General features: G+C 42.1%; 1 protein-coding gene across 2 annotated transcripts; it reads right to left on the bottom strand.

The window, feature by feature from the left end:
- Positions 1–1,318: 1,318 nt before the first annotated feature.
- On the bottom strand, positions 1,319–16,256 carry mapk4 (mitogen-activated protein kinase 4). Of its 2 annotated transcripts, XM_019259870.2 has the most exons (10): positions 15,810–16,256; positions 13,848–14,255; positions 12,834–13,519; positions 12,157–12,332; positions 6,594–6,738; positions 5,440–5,522; positions 5,093–5,171; positions 4,651–4,870; positions 3,611–3,776; positions 1,319–3,346 (listed from the first exon to the last, which is right to left on the bottom strand). In XM_019259870.2, the coding sequence occupies exons 3-10, from the start codon at positions 13,198–13,200 to the stop codon at positions 2,408–2,410; spliced, it is 2,175 nt and encodes a 724-aa protein (XP_019115415.1). In that variant the 5' UTR covers positions 13,201–13,519; positions 13,848–14,255; positions 15,810–16,256; the 3' UTR covers positions 1,319–2,407. The 2 variants fall into 2 exon arrangements, with proteins under 2 accessions (XP_019115415.1, XP_019115416.1); XM_019259871.2 differs by lacking the exon at positions 13,848–14,255.
- Positions 16,257–18,155: the final 1,899 nt, after the last annotated feature.

Genomic DNA, 18,155 nt, shown 5'->3' with positions numbered 1-18,155 from the left:
GATGTTATTGCTGGCTTAGGTTACCTGCAGAGGAAACGTTAGAATGCAAAATGTGACCATTAGACTCCTTTGAATTCATTTGACTGCAGCACAGCTTGTATCTATTTGTATAAATAGATAAATGGACCTGGATTTGAAAATGGATGGTTTCCCTTTACTAGAACATTTCTGTCAGTTACTCCAGCAGTGCAGCCCAGGTACAGTGAACAGGAGCATAGCACAATATTCTGGACCTTATACATAGGCTTTCTCTATGGGCCCCTCTCTGCATCTACAGCTATTCATTCTAGTATCTTTTTGGGTCCTGTTTACATCAGTCCCCACTGACAGTGGTGGAGTTTCAATTGTCGCTGAGGAAAACCTGTATTTCTAAATGTGTGCTAGTGACTCTAGATGTGCTTCATGTCTATCGTGAATATAAAAGAATAGGTATACCTGTCTTTGCTGTATCATAGGTTGTACTGTTAGCAATTCTCACGTATGGCTCGGAAGTCATACTGTGTTGTGCAAGTGATGATCTGCTCACAACCCATGGTCATGTTAGCCATAGTGAAGGTGCAACTAGTATGGAAGTTAACATTTTTTAAATCAACTTTACATGAACATTTACAGCTGTTAAACTGTCAGATTTAACCTTTAAATATAAGACTTGCTGCTAACTAGAGGTTAATCTAGTCAGAATGGGTATCAGATGCTGGACTGAAAGATCACTAAACAGATTAAATGTATTTTTCTGGGTGTTGTAGCTGTGCTGGCAGTGTTTTTTATACACCTCAGTGTTGTGCCTCTAGCATTACCAATAGCTGGAGCTTTGTGTAGGTACACTCACAGTCATGTCAAACAGTAAAATGGATGGTGGAAGCTTCCTGCAGTAGAAGAGGTTAAAGAATATGGAGCACATAGATTTAACTGTATTCCTTTTTGGCACCAGCTCAGCAAAATAATTTGAATGCCATTTCCATACGCTCGGTACTAGGTTTTTAGTTCAACAAGGGAAGTGAATGTCAGATGCAGTTGATTGAGAGAGTATGAGGCATAAGCCAACAGCCATCATCTGTTTATGACTTACATCTGACTGTATCTTTTACCTGATTTGGTTACTTTAAGGGGGAAACATCAGATGTAAATAACATTCTGTTGGTCTGCTATCTAACCCACTAGATAGAAAAGTATTTCAAAATATATGTTTTGGTTATTTTCTGTTCCATATATTAATATGGTTTCTGGGCAGCATTGAGAAGTTTTTGAGTACAAATCATTTTCTATAAAGGTTGTAAAGGATCTACATTCTCCAAAATATAGGCTACTGTTATTTGCATTATAGCTTTCTGTGGCTAACATTTAAGTGACCAAAAGGGTGACAGATATCTGGCTGTCTAGTACAGAAAGGATAGTATCTTTCAGTAAGGGTACAGCAGATGATGACCTTGTTTGGTGCATCAAGCAGACAGGATGTGAAACTATTTTATGATTGAACTAGAGCAAAAGTTTGTTGAATAATCACTTATTACTACCATAAAGCATTCCACGTTTCAAGAAAATACAACTCACTCTAAAGTAACATAAAATTGTGCTCTAGCATTCAACAAAGAATACAAGAATAATTCGGACACAAGAATATCATCAACAACAGTCTTGAGAAATATACTAAAGAATTAAATATGACAAGAGTTTTATACAAGTTTACAAGGCATGTAGCAGTGACGCTAGTGAGCTCAGTATGTCACTGTGCTAAAACAGCAACAAATAAAATTGTTATGGTTCACCATGTAGCATAATTTGACTGATTATTTTTCAGTTAATACATTCAGGGATACTGAAACATTTCCTGTGTCACTTTCATTATTCGGTGAACATCACCTTTGGAAGACTGTTGAGAAATTACTGACTGACTGACGCAGAGCAAGAGATCTTGTATAGAGACACAAACCTAAAACAAACCAAGAAATCCCTCTCCAGCAGGTTACAGCCTGGGTATCTCTTGTTTACAGGTTAACAGATCAAGTCAAAGTTTGCCTCATTTTTAACTTGACAAATGATAGCAAACCACGGGATACCGCGGCCATCAACCAGCTGAGTATTCTCATGTAGAACAATCCTCAATATCTGCAATGCTAAGTATGCTTGTATATGTTTAAACCCAAATGCTTTCTGACCTCTTATTGCCTGAGAGCACCTTTTGACAAAGCTGCAAGGATTGCTTGTTTAAGTGAGGGTTTTTAGTCACAGCGTGTAGCATGTCATTGCGATAGTAACAAAAAGACAACTGCTGCTAACACTAAGGTCTAATGTTTAAGCAGCATATTCAACCATGAGCAACCCTCACTATTTAAAGCACAATGAGCATTTGGAAGTGCTATCCCAATATGATGCTGTACTGCGGTGGACCTGACGTTGAAATTCAGCATCATGAGTTTGGAGTCTGTGGTGGAGGAGTCCTGTGCTCTGGAAGCCTGGGCACCTTTCGGTTGACGTTCGGCTGCTTGCTTTCTTCCTTCCACCCTCCCTCTTTCCCTTTCTTCACGTCAGCTTTCTCCTTATTCTGCCTGCACAGTTTCAGTGCTCGGGATATGAACACGTCCAGATCAAACAGCCGCTCTTTTTGCTTAACAGGAAGTGACTGCAAGGAGTTCTCGTTTACTGGCTGGGAAATGGAGGAAGTAGAGGAAAGAGGCTGAGATTCTTGGGGAGGAAAAAGAGGTGATATGGGGGGAGACTGAGGGAAAAGCATAGAGGTGGGAGATGAGGGATTAAGTGAGGGAAGGGAATTAGAGGATGAAGTGACAGGTGGGAGTGGGCTTAGTCTGTCTTCTTCATATTCAGCTGATGGTTGCTGCAAAACTTTTGTGTAGTGGAAGACTGGAGTTGGGAGGTCAGTTGGAGAGAGAGGGAGAGGGGGAGATGAGGTGTAGCGGGAGGGTGAGCGTGGCTCCAAAGAAGGACTGGGACTGGGACTGGGCGAGTGCAGACGAGACTGGGTACTCTCCACCCAGCGGGAGATCTCTTGGAATAAATCCCCTGTCTCCTCTGGTTCTGCTTCCTCCTCTTTTGTCTCTTCCAGGTCCTCCACGCTGCCTCCAATGGGCTCAGCAGGCACAGGGATGCTGTTAGTGTTACGCTTCCAATGAGACAAATCCAGGATCAGCTTAGGCTCTGAGTAGTGTTGAGGCTTGCCCTCTCTCCAGGCAATTTTATCCAGATATGAAGGAGAGCCTACTTTGTAGTCACAGGAGCGGCCACAGTCCAGTTCGCCATACGCCAAACCACAGACCCGTTCCAGAGAGGAAGGGGAGTTTTCCAGGAAACGTTCAGCTGAGCTACTGTGGGAATATTTTCGTGGGTCGACCTATACAAGATAGATGGGGGAAGTAGAAATTAGGGAGGGAGAAAGTGATAAATGGGGAAGAAAGAAGTGTTAAGTGTATTATTTGTTGAACTCTTTTATTTCATTCTGATGCATTTACTATGCATACAGACATTACGTAGCAAGAAATAAATAAGCAGATAAAAAGCTTATGTTCAAACAATCTGTAGCATGATTTTGTTCTCTGAGGGAGTGAAATAAAAATACAAATCAGTCAGTATGGAGGAAAATAACAAAGCATCCAACCTGGGCCTCCTCTAACAGTGAGGTGGAACTGGCTCGGGGGTCTCTCTGCACCTCCTCGTCCTCTGTAGCGTCTTCCAGATCAGAGGTATTGTAGCCTGATGGCATGCAGCGACACATCCCAGCTGACTGCTGCCAGGACACATCTGTTGATATACTGTTCTCGTACCTGCAGGAAATGAAGCATTTACGTATGATACGTATTATTTACAGCAGGTATCTTAGGTTGTTTCTTGTAACTCATTATGCTTTGCTACTTTTCTGTTCTAGCAAATATTTGTACTTGACTTTGGATTTTTTAATTCCCTGCTTTCCGGGCAGGACCTCAGATGAGAGCTGAACATCAGCGCCCTCACCAAGAAAAAAAAACAGCTGTGGCAGCTGAAGAAGTTCAACCTGCTAAAGACAATGATGGTGCACTTGTACACCTCCATTATTGAGTCCATCTTTACCTCCTCCATCACCATCTGCTGCTGCCACTGCCAAGGACAAGGGCAGCGCATTATTCGAGAAGGTGATCGGTTGCAATCTGCTATCTCTCCAGGATATGTATGCCTCCAGGACCCTGAGGCGTGTGGGTAAGATTGGGACTGACCCCACCCAGCTCAGATACAAACTTCTTGAGACACTCCCGTCCAACACGAGGATACAGTCCGTCAGGAACAAAACCTCATAGCACAAGACCAATTTTTTTCCCAAATGCTGCTCATCAACAAGGCCCCTATTAATTATAATTCAAGTCAAAAGGCTAATGGATTAAATTATGGTGACAGCAGTCAGCCATCAATGATAGATAGGCGAGTTAATTAATTCTAGACAGTTAGAATTATGTTGATATACACTAAAGTATTTAAAATCCTTCTATGAAAGGTTAGAGGGACTAAGACCGGGAATTGCTTCCCACAGAACGACATTGCAACTCCATTACAATTGTGATTATTCTCAAATCAGTGATATTTTGTCCTGCTAAAATTCTTAAAAAACGTACTGAAATAAATACGGAAAACGGATCCACCAGTGTATAAGAAGGTAAATCTACACACCTCTCCCAGTGGATGCTGGAGGCTTGACTGTTGCTGTTGCTGAGGCTCTGCTCGGTGATCAGGCTGTCCTCTAGTTCGTCCTCGATGCGGAACGGATGCAACGAGGTGGGTTCATCCTCTGGACAGGAGTACTGCTGGAGGAAAGGATGGGACAGCGCTGCTTCAGCTGTCAGCCGATCCATGGGGTTAAAGGTCAAGATACGCTCAAGGAAGTCCACAGCTGAGAGGAGAAGAAGAAGAAGTGATCCGTGAGGGAGGAAAACTAAATGTTGAAGCCATGAAAAAAAAAAGTCCTCTTCAGTGGCTGAATTAACTCCAAACCTCTATGCCCATTTCTTCATCGTTCAGTATCTCCCCCCACCCACACATCTTCTATTACTCCATCCTATTTTACACTGCTTGACCTTCCTATTCTTCTCAGTACTCAATTCCCTCCGCTCACCCTGAGAATCCATTTCAGGCAGCAATTCAGAGAACGGTTTCTTGACTCTCCATCCATGACTGACATATGAAGGCATCACCTGGGAATAGATGACAGAGAGGTTAAAATATGTACATAATTCAGCTGTGGTGATTTCTTTTTGCACAGTTCTTTAGAGAATTGAAGGTGCGCCACTTATTTTAAAGCAGATTATAGTTGAAAGAACTCACAGGCATGGGCCTCGTTGGAAAGTGTTTTGTGCACATTTATTTAAAATTTATTTCAGAACACTATTTTTTTTTTTAGTCTAAAGGTGCAAACAGAACATGACAATTGCACCCTGTTCAGTGTTGCCACTTTGGCGTCACCTGTAGCAGGTCCTGCCTGTCCTCCTCTCTCAGCACTGGCACCGTGTTGAGAATCAGCTGCATCTGCTCCAGCTCATGAGCTCCTGGGAGACAGAACCGACCAATCAGAGACAAGCAGAGAAGAGACTGAGGATCAGTTACATAAGCAGGGGGGGAAAAAAGGTGAGCAATTAGAGTCAAATAGGTATAACTACGAGGTGTGAGCTGTCAAGTGAAAGAAATGGAAAATCCACCCTGAATCAGTAGAAAAGAATATTTGGCAGCATTTCTTTATATAAAAATCCCACATTCTTCTTATACAGGCAGACATTTACTCAAACCGCTGTAACCTAAAACATCTAGCTGAGAATCAGACACCGTCAAGTTCAACTCTGGTAAAGGGACCAAAAGTGCATTTAACTTTTGACAACTGATGGAGATGACTGTGGTCTAAACCTAAAGTTCAACATGCTTGAATTTTTCAGTGCAGAGCAGTGCAGTGTTTTTTTTGCCCTCTAAATGTTTCCATCAAGCTATTTGACACCAGCAGGTGGTGCTATATCAACACATTTACTACTCCAATAAATAAGCAAGCAGTGGTAGTGTATTTGGATGAGAGTACATGATATCCCCAACACTAAAGAAAAATATACAGTGTCATGCAAACTCTGGTGGTTCGCTAAAAAGCAAGGCAGGAATCTCTAACAGTCGATGTGTGTAGCATAGAGGAACACCAAGGAAGGGATGACGCAATTGAGTTTATGGCACTATCTCTCCTGTGGTGTATAGAGGGCTAGTGGAGGTCAAATCGGCCTGTCAGGAGGAACTGCATCTGCTTCAGACAGTGAGAATTTCTCTGTCATCATTGTTATTCAGGTCAGGCAAAGAAGTAGCCTGCAGAAAGAGAATAAAGTATTTGTGATGGAGGACTCTCTGGAAATAAAAACTACAACAGCTGATTTACCTGATTGTACTACTGTATTCACGTAGCCAGTCAAAGAAGCCAAAAGTGAATGTTCTATCTAATTCAAGCTGGTGTTATTGTTGTATCTGGTACTACTTTCTCATACAGTGTATACTCATAATGCAGATATTAACTACCAGCAGTGTCATAATGTTTCTGCAGGATGCCAAGGTCATAGTGACAGCGACTGTATGGCAAACAGTGGAGGTACCTGCAAACAGCATGCGTCCAGTGAGCATCTCAGCCAGTATACAGCCAGCGGCCCACATGTCTATGGCCTTGGTATAGTTGTTGGGGGACAGGAGCAGACGTGGGGAACAATACCACTTAGTTACCAGACCCTCTGACAGATAGCCCTGGAGAAGCAGGTGAGGAGGTGAGTGAGAGAAAAATAGGAGAAAGAGGTAAGTTGAAAGCCAGAACATCTGAATGATGTAATGCAGTTATAATAGTGATGAGCATGCAACAGTTTGGCATGTTTATTAGTGTACTTGTAAGTCTGCATGCATGTAGTGTGTTCAAGTTGCTCATGTTCGTCACAATTAAGCTGGCAGTTTGCTGGAAGTTATTTTCGTTGGAGTTGAAATCAGCTACAAAAAAAAGATATTTTGATTTACACCCACAAACGCTTCATCATTTCATATTGCTCTGCAGCAGAAAACATTCCACTGAAACCTCTACACCGAGCGTTTGATGCTCTGCTGTACAACAACACGCGTCCTCTCATTAGAGCTGCTCCGACAAGGCTCCCCTTTGCCTTTTACTTTTGTAAATGTTTGTGAATTACACCGATGACACAGTGCATGGAGATGAGCCGCAAGGCAAGTGTGTTCACACACACACCAAATTTATTTATGAGATGTTTTTGCATGTTGCTATCATTAATGCTCTCGTCGCCTCCACTCCACCTCTCACTCTGTGTAATCCATTCTCCGCTCTCTCCACAATCTCAAAATCTCTGCACTTACTGCATGACATTTCTATTCTTTTCCTGGCCTCGTATCTTGCCTGAGCCAAGTTTTACTGCCCCAGGTTGTTATAATGTCAAAATCTTGTGACAGTAGAAGCCTAAAGACTTCACGACAAAACATGCTTATAATTAGGCTTACACATCCTCACACATTTTTTATATTTCTTGGCAGCTGATGGCTAATTTCATGTCAACACTTCAACGCTTTTTGACTGCTGTAAATTGCTTCATGATTACATAATAGAGAGACAGACATACTAGACATACTGGCATAGAGTTTTTGTTCACTCAAGACAATCGCAACTAATGTTTACGTTTGGAAAAAGCACCCCACTAATATCTACTGGTCTCATTTTCCATCTAATTATTTCCATTTTTTCCATCTCTATCTAATGTAGAATACTCTATTTATACAATATAGATAGCACAGGCTTTATCCTATAGGTGAGTTTTTGGCAGAAATTGTAATCTTTTCACACCAGGTAAATTATCTTGTGCCACTTAACATCCACATCACATCACACTAAGCAGAACACAGCTCATCTGATAATCACATATTAGGTCTGGCAACAAAATACCTTTATGTTTTATTTGACAACTGAAAAAATGAGTTCCCTCTTCATCAAAAGATTACAGTGAATTGTTAATCATTCAGCAGGTTTAGGGCATGGCTTAGAGCCTTTATTCATTGTGGGTCTTCCAGCAATGTGCCCCTACATCAAATTCAGCCTGGCCAAGATAGTATTTAAACTATCAAAGTGGCTCTTTGAATCTTTTTGGACCTGCTTTCTTACATTACATTACTCTTTGAATACAGGGTGTTAAATGAGTTGCCAAGTTGCACAGCACTATTGAATAGGTGTGAATACAGCCTTGCTGTTTCCCCGTTTCTCTACTCTTTGCTCTTCCTGTGCCTCATCTTTACCCCTACGTCATGTGCACCCTTATCTGCTCCTTTTATGCTCTCCACTCCCTCCCTCCCTCCCTCTCCATGCATACTCGACCCTCACTGCACCTTACTTACCGCCCTCCCTCATCACTGCCTGTTCTCCTCTCGGTGTGCCAGCAGATGACAGAGCAGAAACTGACGCTGAGTGCTCAGTGACGGTCTGACAAACACGCACTCACCTTGTCTTCTATCTGTCTGTCCCTATCTACCCTCTTAGTTGATCATTCTCTACACGTGAGCTCTGCTTCCTGGCAAGCATTTGACAGACAGTGACTTTTTGCAGGGTGGTCGTGTTTTGTGTCAAACGTTTTCAGGATGGAATTTCATTAAGAGGAAAAAAATGTCACCATTAAACAGCTTTGGAAGTTGCTTTAAACAGAAAATAAGGCATCCGTTTCACCATGAGACAATGTTTACTGTCTTTTTTTTACTCTCTTCCTGTCTTCCTTCCTCCTCTCTTTCCATCACCCTGCTGTCATCACCTCCCACTTTCCACTCCATCCGCTCCCTTAATCGCAACTCACCTCGGTGTTTTCTCTGCATCACCATCAGCAGCAATGACTGCTTCCCCTTTATTTCCTCTTTTCTTCGCGCGTCACCCCATCTGTCTCTTTGCCACCCTGCTTGCTTCACCTCCTTTCTCACCTGTTTCATCCCGCCTTCTCCTCAGCTATAGTTCCACTCTGCTTATCTTACCTGTCCTTCTCAGACTGTGTTTTTCTGTATATCCCCGCTCGCATCCTTACCTTTTATCTGCTGCTTTTCATTTTCATTTCCGTCATCCTCTCCTTATTCACCTTTCCTCTCCTTCCTTTCTTTCTGTCCTTCATCCAGGTCATGAATAATTTCTGGGCAGATCCAGCGCTGCCTCAGCGGGTGACACTCTAACAAACACAGTCTCAGAAACACCAAGTTCCTACTGGTGTAGACTGTAAACAACATCACAAATAATGTTTTCTCAGCCTCTGTTTCTCTTCTCTCCTCTCAACCTTTATGTCATCTCTCTTTGCCTGAGTAAATGTTTGTCTGTGTAGTCAGAGGAGCACATCTAGATAGCTCATCAAACAGCCTCATTTTGATGCACTGCAGAGTCACGGTGTACTGACAAAAAAAACAAAAAAAACAAACAGTGATAACACACGGACCCTGTAAGATACTGTGAAGCACTAAGAAAAGGAAGGACATTTTTTTGTTAATTGAAAAGAGGGCACGCCATTCACTGGTGAGAAAATCCAAACTAGCCGATCTTCATAACATAACATAGAACCTGATTAAAGTCAAATGTGATGCAGGGAACCTATTTAAAAGCATTATAAATGAGTCATGAGAAACTAGAGCCACCAGTATTGTTTTATGGCCCAGCATGTAAGTTAATACCATTTGAGAATTTCCATCACATATGAGGTCAATACTGCCCACGTCCATTACCACAAAATGTTTGAGAAAGCGGCGCTTTGGCTCTGCATTATTAAATAAGTGAGAGGATGCTCGCACATTCACTGCAGGCATCTGCTTTGGTGTCAACACTGCATCACAAATAGCCCAGCCTCATTTTACACACGCATCATCATACACACAAGCACACATACACACACTCACACACACACATAACTCTACTATAATGTAATTTTATGCTAATGAACAATGACAAACTGATTCTGCTGGCTAACAGACACATGAGCTGGGATACAATCCACTATGACTAACTCTTCCAACAATTCAAATCATGTTAGCAGTGCTGTCAGCAGGCAGTCTAAAACTGGAGTGTAATGTGCAGCCAGCACTCTTATTGGTTATTAATGCATCCCTGTTATCAAAGCTTTCAGACTAAAGTCTGCAAAGTAAGAGGCTGATACTGCAGCAGCAGAAAAGGGAAAAACACATTATCTGCAGGAGGTGAAATACAGTAGTTGTTGTCACATTTCCAATAATCAATAATGCCTTCTTGTGAATTATGCATGTTTACAGGCATAAAATTGTGCTCATGATAGACACATCTATCTATCTATCTATCTATCTATCTATCTATCTATCTATCTATCTATGCTGAACATTTTGTCCTCTGACAAACACAGCAGTTTCTGTAGGTACACAGTGTGAGAGCAAAAATATGAGCAAAAAACAGAGTGAGAGAGAAGTAAACCTTGTTCCTGCACAAACCAAACTACCTTCATCTCCCTCAAATTTCATCTCTTTCGTGCCCCCCCCCCTCCTCATTGCTCTCCTCTTTGCCCTTTTGCTCACCCTCTTTCTCTGTCTCCCTTTCTCTGCCTTCGTACTTTTCACCTCTCCTTCTTTCACCCTTCCATGACTCAATATTCCTCACCCCTTGCTCCTCATCTGTTCTCTCACCCTCTGCTCCCCCCCCTTGTCGCCCCTTCCACCCCCCTCTCCAAACGCACCCCCTGTGTCTGCACCCAGCTGATCCCCAGTCCCGTGTTCTGAGCTGACAAAGATCGGCTTTCACAAGAGCTCCTCTCCACATGCACAAGGCCAAAACACACACAATCATACAAACACACACACACACACACACACACACACACACACACACACACACACACATCCTGCCCTGCTAGTATTACTGTATTGCTGTGGGATCTTTTGTGCATAATAGAGCAGCACAATAGAACAGTAAATTGTCGCATTAATCTCTCAGAAGCCTTCATCTACAATGGGCAGGCTAATGACAGAGTTTGATAAGCACAAAACCTGATACCAGGTTTGGGAGGAAAACCTTAATAGCAGGGTTTGGGCCTAATGTGAGAGACACAGATCGGCAACATCAGACATGGGGATGTAATCGGAGATGACAGTCATAGAAAAAACGATGGCAGGGCTGTACTGCAGTTGCAACACGTTCTACATGAAACAGTTGCACACTTTTTCAAGTTTTTGCAGATTTAGTCCACATTTTTCAAAAGATTGTAAAATTCTGTTTGTATATGGCAAGTACCTTTGAAAAGCTGGATCTGTGTCAGAATCATACTAGCGACACTGAAGATGTCACATGAGATACCACATTATGAGGACACCGGACTGAAAAATCAATTATTCTGTGCTTCAATTGTGAGGCAGACAAAACATGTGTGCAAACCTCCTGGCTTTTCTATAGGAGGATTCTTTTGCAACTGTATCTCACCCTATAGTGTATCCATTACATCACATGGACGCGAGGCACTGTGTGCACTGCTGTCTGATAACCATACATGGCTTAAGGAGTTCCTATCTCTTCTCGGATAACAACTCTACCTCAATAAGAGGGAGCACAGATAAAGATTATGCAATGTTACAATACTTTAAGATTCCTAGATTGAATCATCAGCAGCAGAAGAATCACCCTGTGTCAGAGCAAACTCCTTTTTCTGAAATTAATATTTGTGGTATGATTAATTTTTGTCGCTCAAGTACCATGCTCTTACAAAATCAGTGCAGCCAGTAGTATGCTGGCTTGTCCTTTGAAGATTATGGATTCATGAAATACAATTTTTTTTAAACTTGCTAAAAAAGCATGAGCCTAAAGAGAGTAATGATCACAGGCATGTATTGGCTCCTAGTCAAAGGAACACTTGGCACATCTGATACATTTACATGCCCTAAAAAAAGATCACTAGTAGATCAGTATCACATGTAATTAGGTTAATGCTGGAAATGTTTGCTGAGTCTTAATAAACTGCCAGCTTGTATGCCAAGTGTGGATATCAATCAAAGTCTTGAACACTTAGGCATCCAACTGCTAGTATATAAGTCTAATGATCATCATTTGAAACCTGAGAGAAGAAACTATTTTTGTGTGCGTTCAGATGGATGTTTTTGAAATGGTGGTGGGGTCACTTGGATTTTCCTCTCTCTTACCTTATGAGAATAGTGAGGGTCTACTATCCTAGCCAGCCCGAAGTCTCCAATCTTGAGCAGCAGTTGGTCCGTGTTGATGAATATGTTGGCAGGCTTCAGATCTCTGTGCAGGACGTTAGCAGAGTGGATGAACTTTAGTCCCCTCAGCAGCTGGTAGAACAGCAGAGTAGCATGACCTGTTCAAGGGCAAAAGGCAGGTATCAGAATACAAAACACCGCTTCTATTCTCACTCTCATATTTACCGTAAACTACTAAAAGCTGGTATAATTGGTTAGTCCATACACATTTTAACCCGTCATAAGTGACATAATTAAAGACACAACATGAATGAATGAAGGAAAGACTCAATAAATTAGTCGTTTTGGGTAAAACTCTGATCTTCTGCTATATTATATAACAATATTCTGGCACATATGTCAGATGGTTTGTCTCACTCCAATGCGTACAGAGCATTTATATGATGAGGAAACAAACAAGCAAAGACATGACTGAATGTAATGTGATTTTCAAATGTGTGAATTGTGGATAATAAAGTACTGTCTCAGTCTCACAAGCCTTTGCCACCAGATTCAATAAATCACATTGTAAACAAAGCCATCAGTGTAACAACAAAACAGCAGTAAACATGAAGCACTATACTGTCAAATAAATATTTTGTGCTTCTTTTTTTTGCTACCTGTGTGTAGTGGTCCTTGTTCCAGCAGCCGAGCCAGATCGGTCTCCATGCACTCCTGGACGATGTATAGGGCACTCAGCTGGGTCGGGTCTCTGGGCAGCGGTCGTCCGTACGGTGCCAAAACCTCATGAACCCTCACCACGTTTTCATGATGCAGCCGTCGTGTTATCTTGACCTCCCGCAGAGCGTGTTTCACAGTCACAGTGTCACGCATCACCAGCTTTTTAATTGCCACTCGCTGTCCTGTGCGCTGGTCCACAGCTGACAGGACTAGGCCTGTAACACCCGCACCAAGAGGCCGGAGGTCAGCAAAGTGGCCGCCCAGATCGAAGCCATGGAGGAAGAGAGGAGTGTCTTGTCTGGCCATGATAGCTCGGTTTGGAAGTGTTAAGGACAGATGAGAGAGATTCCAGGTACCTCAGGATAGATTAAAGGTGCTTTGATATTGTCTAATGCACATAATGTTACATCTTGCTGGTGAGTCAAGAACCTTAACTAGAGGCCTAATCTTTCTCCAGGTGGCTGGTGCATCTTAGATGTCCGTTCCAATGTAGATAAAAACCACATTCAGCAGGTTATAAAAGTAGAAATGTCTTTGTGCATCATCTTCACCTCCTCTTCTGGTACTGTGTGGGTAGATTCAGATCAAATCACCCAACTGTTGTTCATGTTCTCCTGAACACAACCTTGGACAAAGAGCAACAAATGGCATGTCAGAAAGGATCAAAATAAATTAAAGCAAATAAGAAGAAATCTAACATTTAGTTTAATCAGTAATTTTGCAGCCACAGGTTTAAACATGTGCTGGCAAAGCGTCTACACATTTTTCCATCAATGTCCTCTTAACGCTTGATGTCCTTCTCTGCCTGCAAAGATGTTATTCAATGCTTTAGTCTGCTCTCACTGTATTTTCTTTACACGCAGAGAGTCAGAATATCAGGGAGTATTATTAATACTACCCAGGGCAGGGGTATCCATAGAAACAGCCCTTTGTGAGCCTGATCCTGCTCTTACATGTGTAGATGCATCATGGGACAGCAGCAGCAGGCGGACGGTCAGCTCCGCGCTCCTCTCTTTCTGCATGCTCCGCTGTGTTCGTTATAAGTCCGTAATCCTCATAGACCAGTCAAAGCTTTGGATAGTGAAGCAGGAGGAAAGGAGGTGGGTTTATGTGAGTTACATTCAGTGAGACTCTGTCGGCTCCTCCTCTTCTTCCATGATACCACAGAGAGTCAGTCAATCAGTCAGTCAGACAAGTTCATTCAGCGTGAGTGAATCCACAGTTGGACAGCAGTCAAATCCTGGAAGTGTGGTACTCCCTGCCTGTGCATGTGCATACGTGTGCATGCGTTTAATCCCTCAGTAATCTGCTTCCTTTAGCCTTCTCATGAATGTGGGGATTTCAGCATCAGTCTGTGGTCACTGCGGAAAGATAGTGCTATTAGCTGTGTCGCTCAACACATCTGCTGCTGGGCAGGCAAAGAGGAAATGGGGTGAACAGAACAGAGAGAGAGAGACACACGGAGAATAAAGATGAAAGTTACACAGCAACAGAGCCACTGCGTTAATAAGGTCTCTGTTGCAAAACAGTTACAATTACATAACACTGAATGGCAGTGTAACCTAATCTACACTGCAACTTAATGTGCTTAGAGAGTGTAATCAATTCAGTGATGCTTTAATATCTGCTATATGACGCTGTTGACATTTCAGAGCAGAGACAATTTGACAGAATGGGGGGGTTATCATGGCAGCAGCTTTTTTTCAGTGATAGTCTGCTTTTTTTTTGTTGCATTTTCTTGACAGTGCAACTTCATTTTGTCTAATTTGAAGTTAAGCAACTTCTAACGCGAGTCAGTCTGCCTGGCGTTTCAGTTCTATTTACACCTCTTGAAGGTGACAGAAAACAAAAGCACTGACTGTCTGGCACCTCTAGATCCCTGAGCTATAAGAGCTCCCTCAATCCATAAAACAAATCTCTTTTGCTGTCAAAGGCCTGAGGGCAGGCTTCAGTATGAGCTGCTTTCTAGAAATGAGGAGGGGGGGGATGTGCACTCAATAACTGGACTACAACTGCTCTTTCACAAAATACTTTTATACTTTACAAACACACACACACACACACACTCCATGTTCATGTAAGTGAGTATAAGGTGAGAACAGTGAGGGAGCATTGACAGTGGTGCTGGGTGGGAGGTGCAGCCTGAGCTAACTTAATATATAATGCATAACCAGTGGAGATGGCACTTGGTGTTCTCTCTCTCTGTCTGCTTTATTCTCCATATTCCGTCAGATTATGCAACAAGAATACATATTATAAATAAGAATGCTTTGCAGTTTGTTGATGCAGTGCAGTAAAATGTCTTAATTTGAAATTGTGAAGGCCATTGTTCTTTTAAATATCACACCGGCTTAAAATAGCTTTTCTTGCAGGTTAGGGCAAAAAAATAAAAAAATAAAAAAAACTATTCTCCACACTGAGCTAATATGATGTTGACAAATGTGTAGGTGATGGAGATGGGAACAAAAAGGGATACATCCTGTTGTACTCTGGCTTTTGTGCAGCTGCCTCTGTGTCTCTTTTTCCCCCTTTACTCTGTTTACTTCCTAACAGACAGTGAGGCAGTTTTTAGTTCAGATGGGAAACGGTGCATCCTCTCTCTGCACACTGGCTTCATGCAGCTGCCTTTGTGTGTCTACACAGACTCCAGTGACGCCCCTCCGACAGAACAAAAACAGTGAGGTTGATTTAATGAAACATAAAAAAAAAAAAAAAAATCAATTTCCTCCAATCTAAAAAAAAAAAGAAAGAAAGAAAGAAAGAAAAAGTAGCCTGTACCAACGATCTAACATGCCTGTGCTTCTTATTTTAACACCTCAACTGGCTCACATCTTATCTGTCTCAGTATCTGCAATAACAAGAGGAAGAAGAAAGAAATACACGCAAAGATAACAACAGCAATAATCGGTACTCACGCAGCCGCAGCTCGCCGTCCAGAGACAAAGATCCGGGAGAGAGAAAAAAGATGTGGGAGATACGGGTCCTTGGAAGCAAAGAAAGTGAAACACGACCGCATCTCTCTCCCTCTCTCTCTTGTATGTGTGATTCAGATGATAGGGGGGGAGAGAGGGTACGGGTCGGCACCGGGGGCGATCGCCGGAATGAGATAAGCCCGAGGCGGCTGCTATAGAGCCGGTTACTGTGGGCGACTGTCCGCGCTTCAGAGGAGTGATCTGAGAGAGGGAGGAGAGGAGGGATCACCCCGATTCAGATACATCTACTAGACCCGAGCGGCTTCACACACACTCTCACACTGCACCATGGATGATTGAGTACCCACCTCTTGCTCTCTCCCTCTCTCTTCAGGACTCCCAGCAGCAACCCTGACCTCACTTAAACCTGGGTTCGAGTGCTGGACTGACTGGACTCCAAAAACTAAAAAAAAAACAACCTCCAGCTTATATTGCACCTTAATCATAGTCATCCACCATGCAGGATTTGTGGGTTTGAAATTCGCCTAGAGAGGAAGAGGATTCTTTGTTCACAGTGCCACAGTTAATGAATATGCAACAGCATGTCAAGGACCCCCAAATGAGAATTAATAGTTTCAAGTACAAGAGATCGAAAGAAGGTCTAAATTGTAGGGAGATAGAGTCATAAAGGGAATCTCAGCGAAAGGAGAGGTGGCATGCTTAAAACGGGAGCCTGATTTCACTCTTCATGTGGTCAAATCTGCTACTTTTTCATTAACGTGACAACAAAATGAACAAAAGCAATTCCTATGTTGTCTGATATCATTTCTAGTCTATTACTTCATGATTAAAATACATCATTTCACACTTAATTTAGCAAAACTCCAGTTTGAAACCAAGTCAGTTCAATTGTTATTCCACAAACTCTATCAGTGATTTTTTTTCAGGTCAATAATCAGTACAAAGAGGAAAACTAAAAACAACAAAGCAAAGTGTTTGAATTGAATTTTGATAGTTTTCCCCCTAAACCACTTCAGGCAACTCCAGAAAAACTGTGTGAACTGCGTAGGCCCTCATGAAGATGGATAAGGGCATAACAGGAGCATAGCAGAAACACAGCTTTCTCAGATGTTTGCAATATCATATAGCTGTGCTGCGTAATAGCCTGTGGTTAGTTGAGGGTGCGGGTTCTTCTGAGAGTCAGCAAAGTGAGAGAAAGAGAAGGCAGGTCATGGTGAATGTAATAATGATTATGCAGAGGTTCTGCAGGATTAACAGCGAGGAGAGAGGCTGCAGAGACCCAAGAGTCACCTAATGTAATGAACCCAGTGTAAAGAGGAGAGGAGAGTCACAGGGATAGTTCTGGATATGCTGTGCTATTTCTGCTCCATTAAGTGACATACATAGGTTAAAAATGGGAATCAAGAGCATCCTGTGACCCTGACAGTAAGTGTTAAAGATGTCTCTCTCTTATCTCTCATCAACCTGGAGACCTCACAGTCTTTTTTTTATTTTTTTTATGTGCCCTTTTACTTGAATTTTATAGATGTGACACAGAAATCTGCTGAATAATTTGCCAAATGCAAGCTGTTAGATGATGGGTCAGCGGCTCCATAGTGGTCACAGAGGTGAGGCTGTAATCAGAGAGCTGGTGCTGTTGGATGAAATGAAAGAAATGCTCATCCCTTTTGAAAACAACAACTGTGGAGGTCCTATGCCTCTTAAGTGAAGCTGCTTGGAATAAAAAAAAAAAGACTTTACATGTTCCAGGTGTGTATCTGGTGCTTCTCCAACGTGTCAACAACATAAAACAGGGTTACAGGTGGAATGTAGCGGAGAGGAAATTGTCAAATACTTTTGTTGCTTTTGCGTCAGAGTTGCAGTCTTTTTCCAGATTTTTTTTTTCCATAAGCTGTCAGAAAATGTAATGAAGAAAGATAAAAATCTGTTTTTACACCTTTAGATTGCTGCTATCCTTAAATTACCCTGGCTTAACATCAAAATATCATCATTGCATAACAGTCAGTTTCTATTCTCTATATTAGTGTTTTGATTTTGTGATATGCTTTTGTCATGACTGGCACTAACAGCGATGCAGTTCAATTCTATGCGTATAGAATCACAAAGGCATGAAACAACACTGTCTCACTGTGTCTCCTGTATGCCTTATTATTTCACTGCATTGACACAGCCAATTGACATCTGCTGTTATCAACAGAACAATGAGATGGAAGAAAATAAAACTGTGCTCTGATGTACCAGCTAGAATAAACTCTTGTTAGCATTTTTGGGGTCTTATGGGACATCCGTGATTTAAATTCCTGAAACTATCTTACGGGGAGAAGTAAG

This window comes from Larimichthys crocea, chromosome III, assembly GCF_000972845.2.
Source record: "Larimichthys crocea isolate SSNF chromosome III, L_crocea_2.0, whole genome shotgun sequence".
In the NCBI taxonomy this organism is placed as follows: Eukaryota; Metazoa; Chordata; class Actinopteri; family Sciaenidae; genus Larimichthys; species Larimichthys crocea.
The sequence above is the reverse complement of the archived record's forward strand: the minus strand, read 5'-3'. Positions and strand labels throughout refer to the sequence as shown.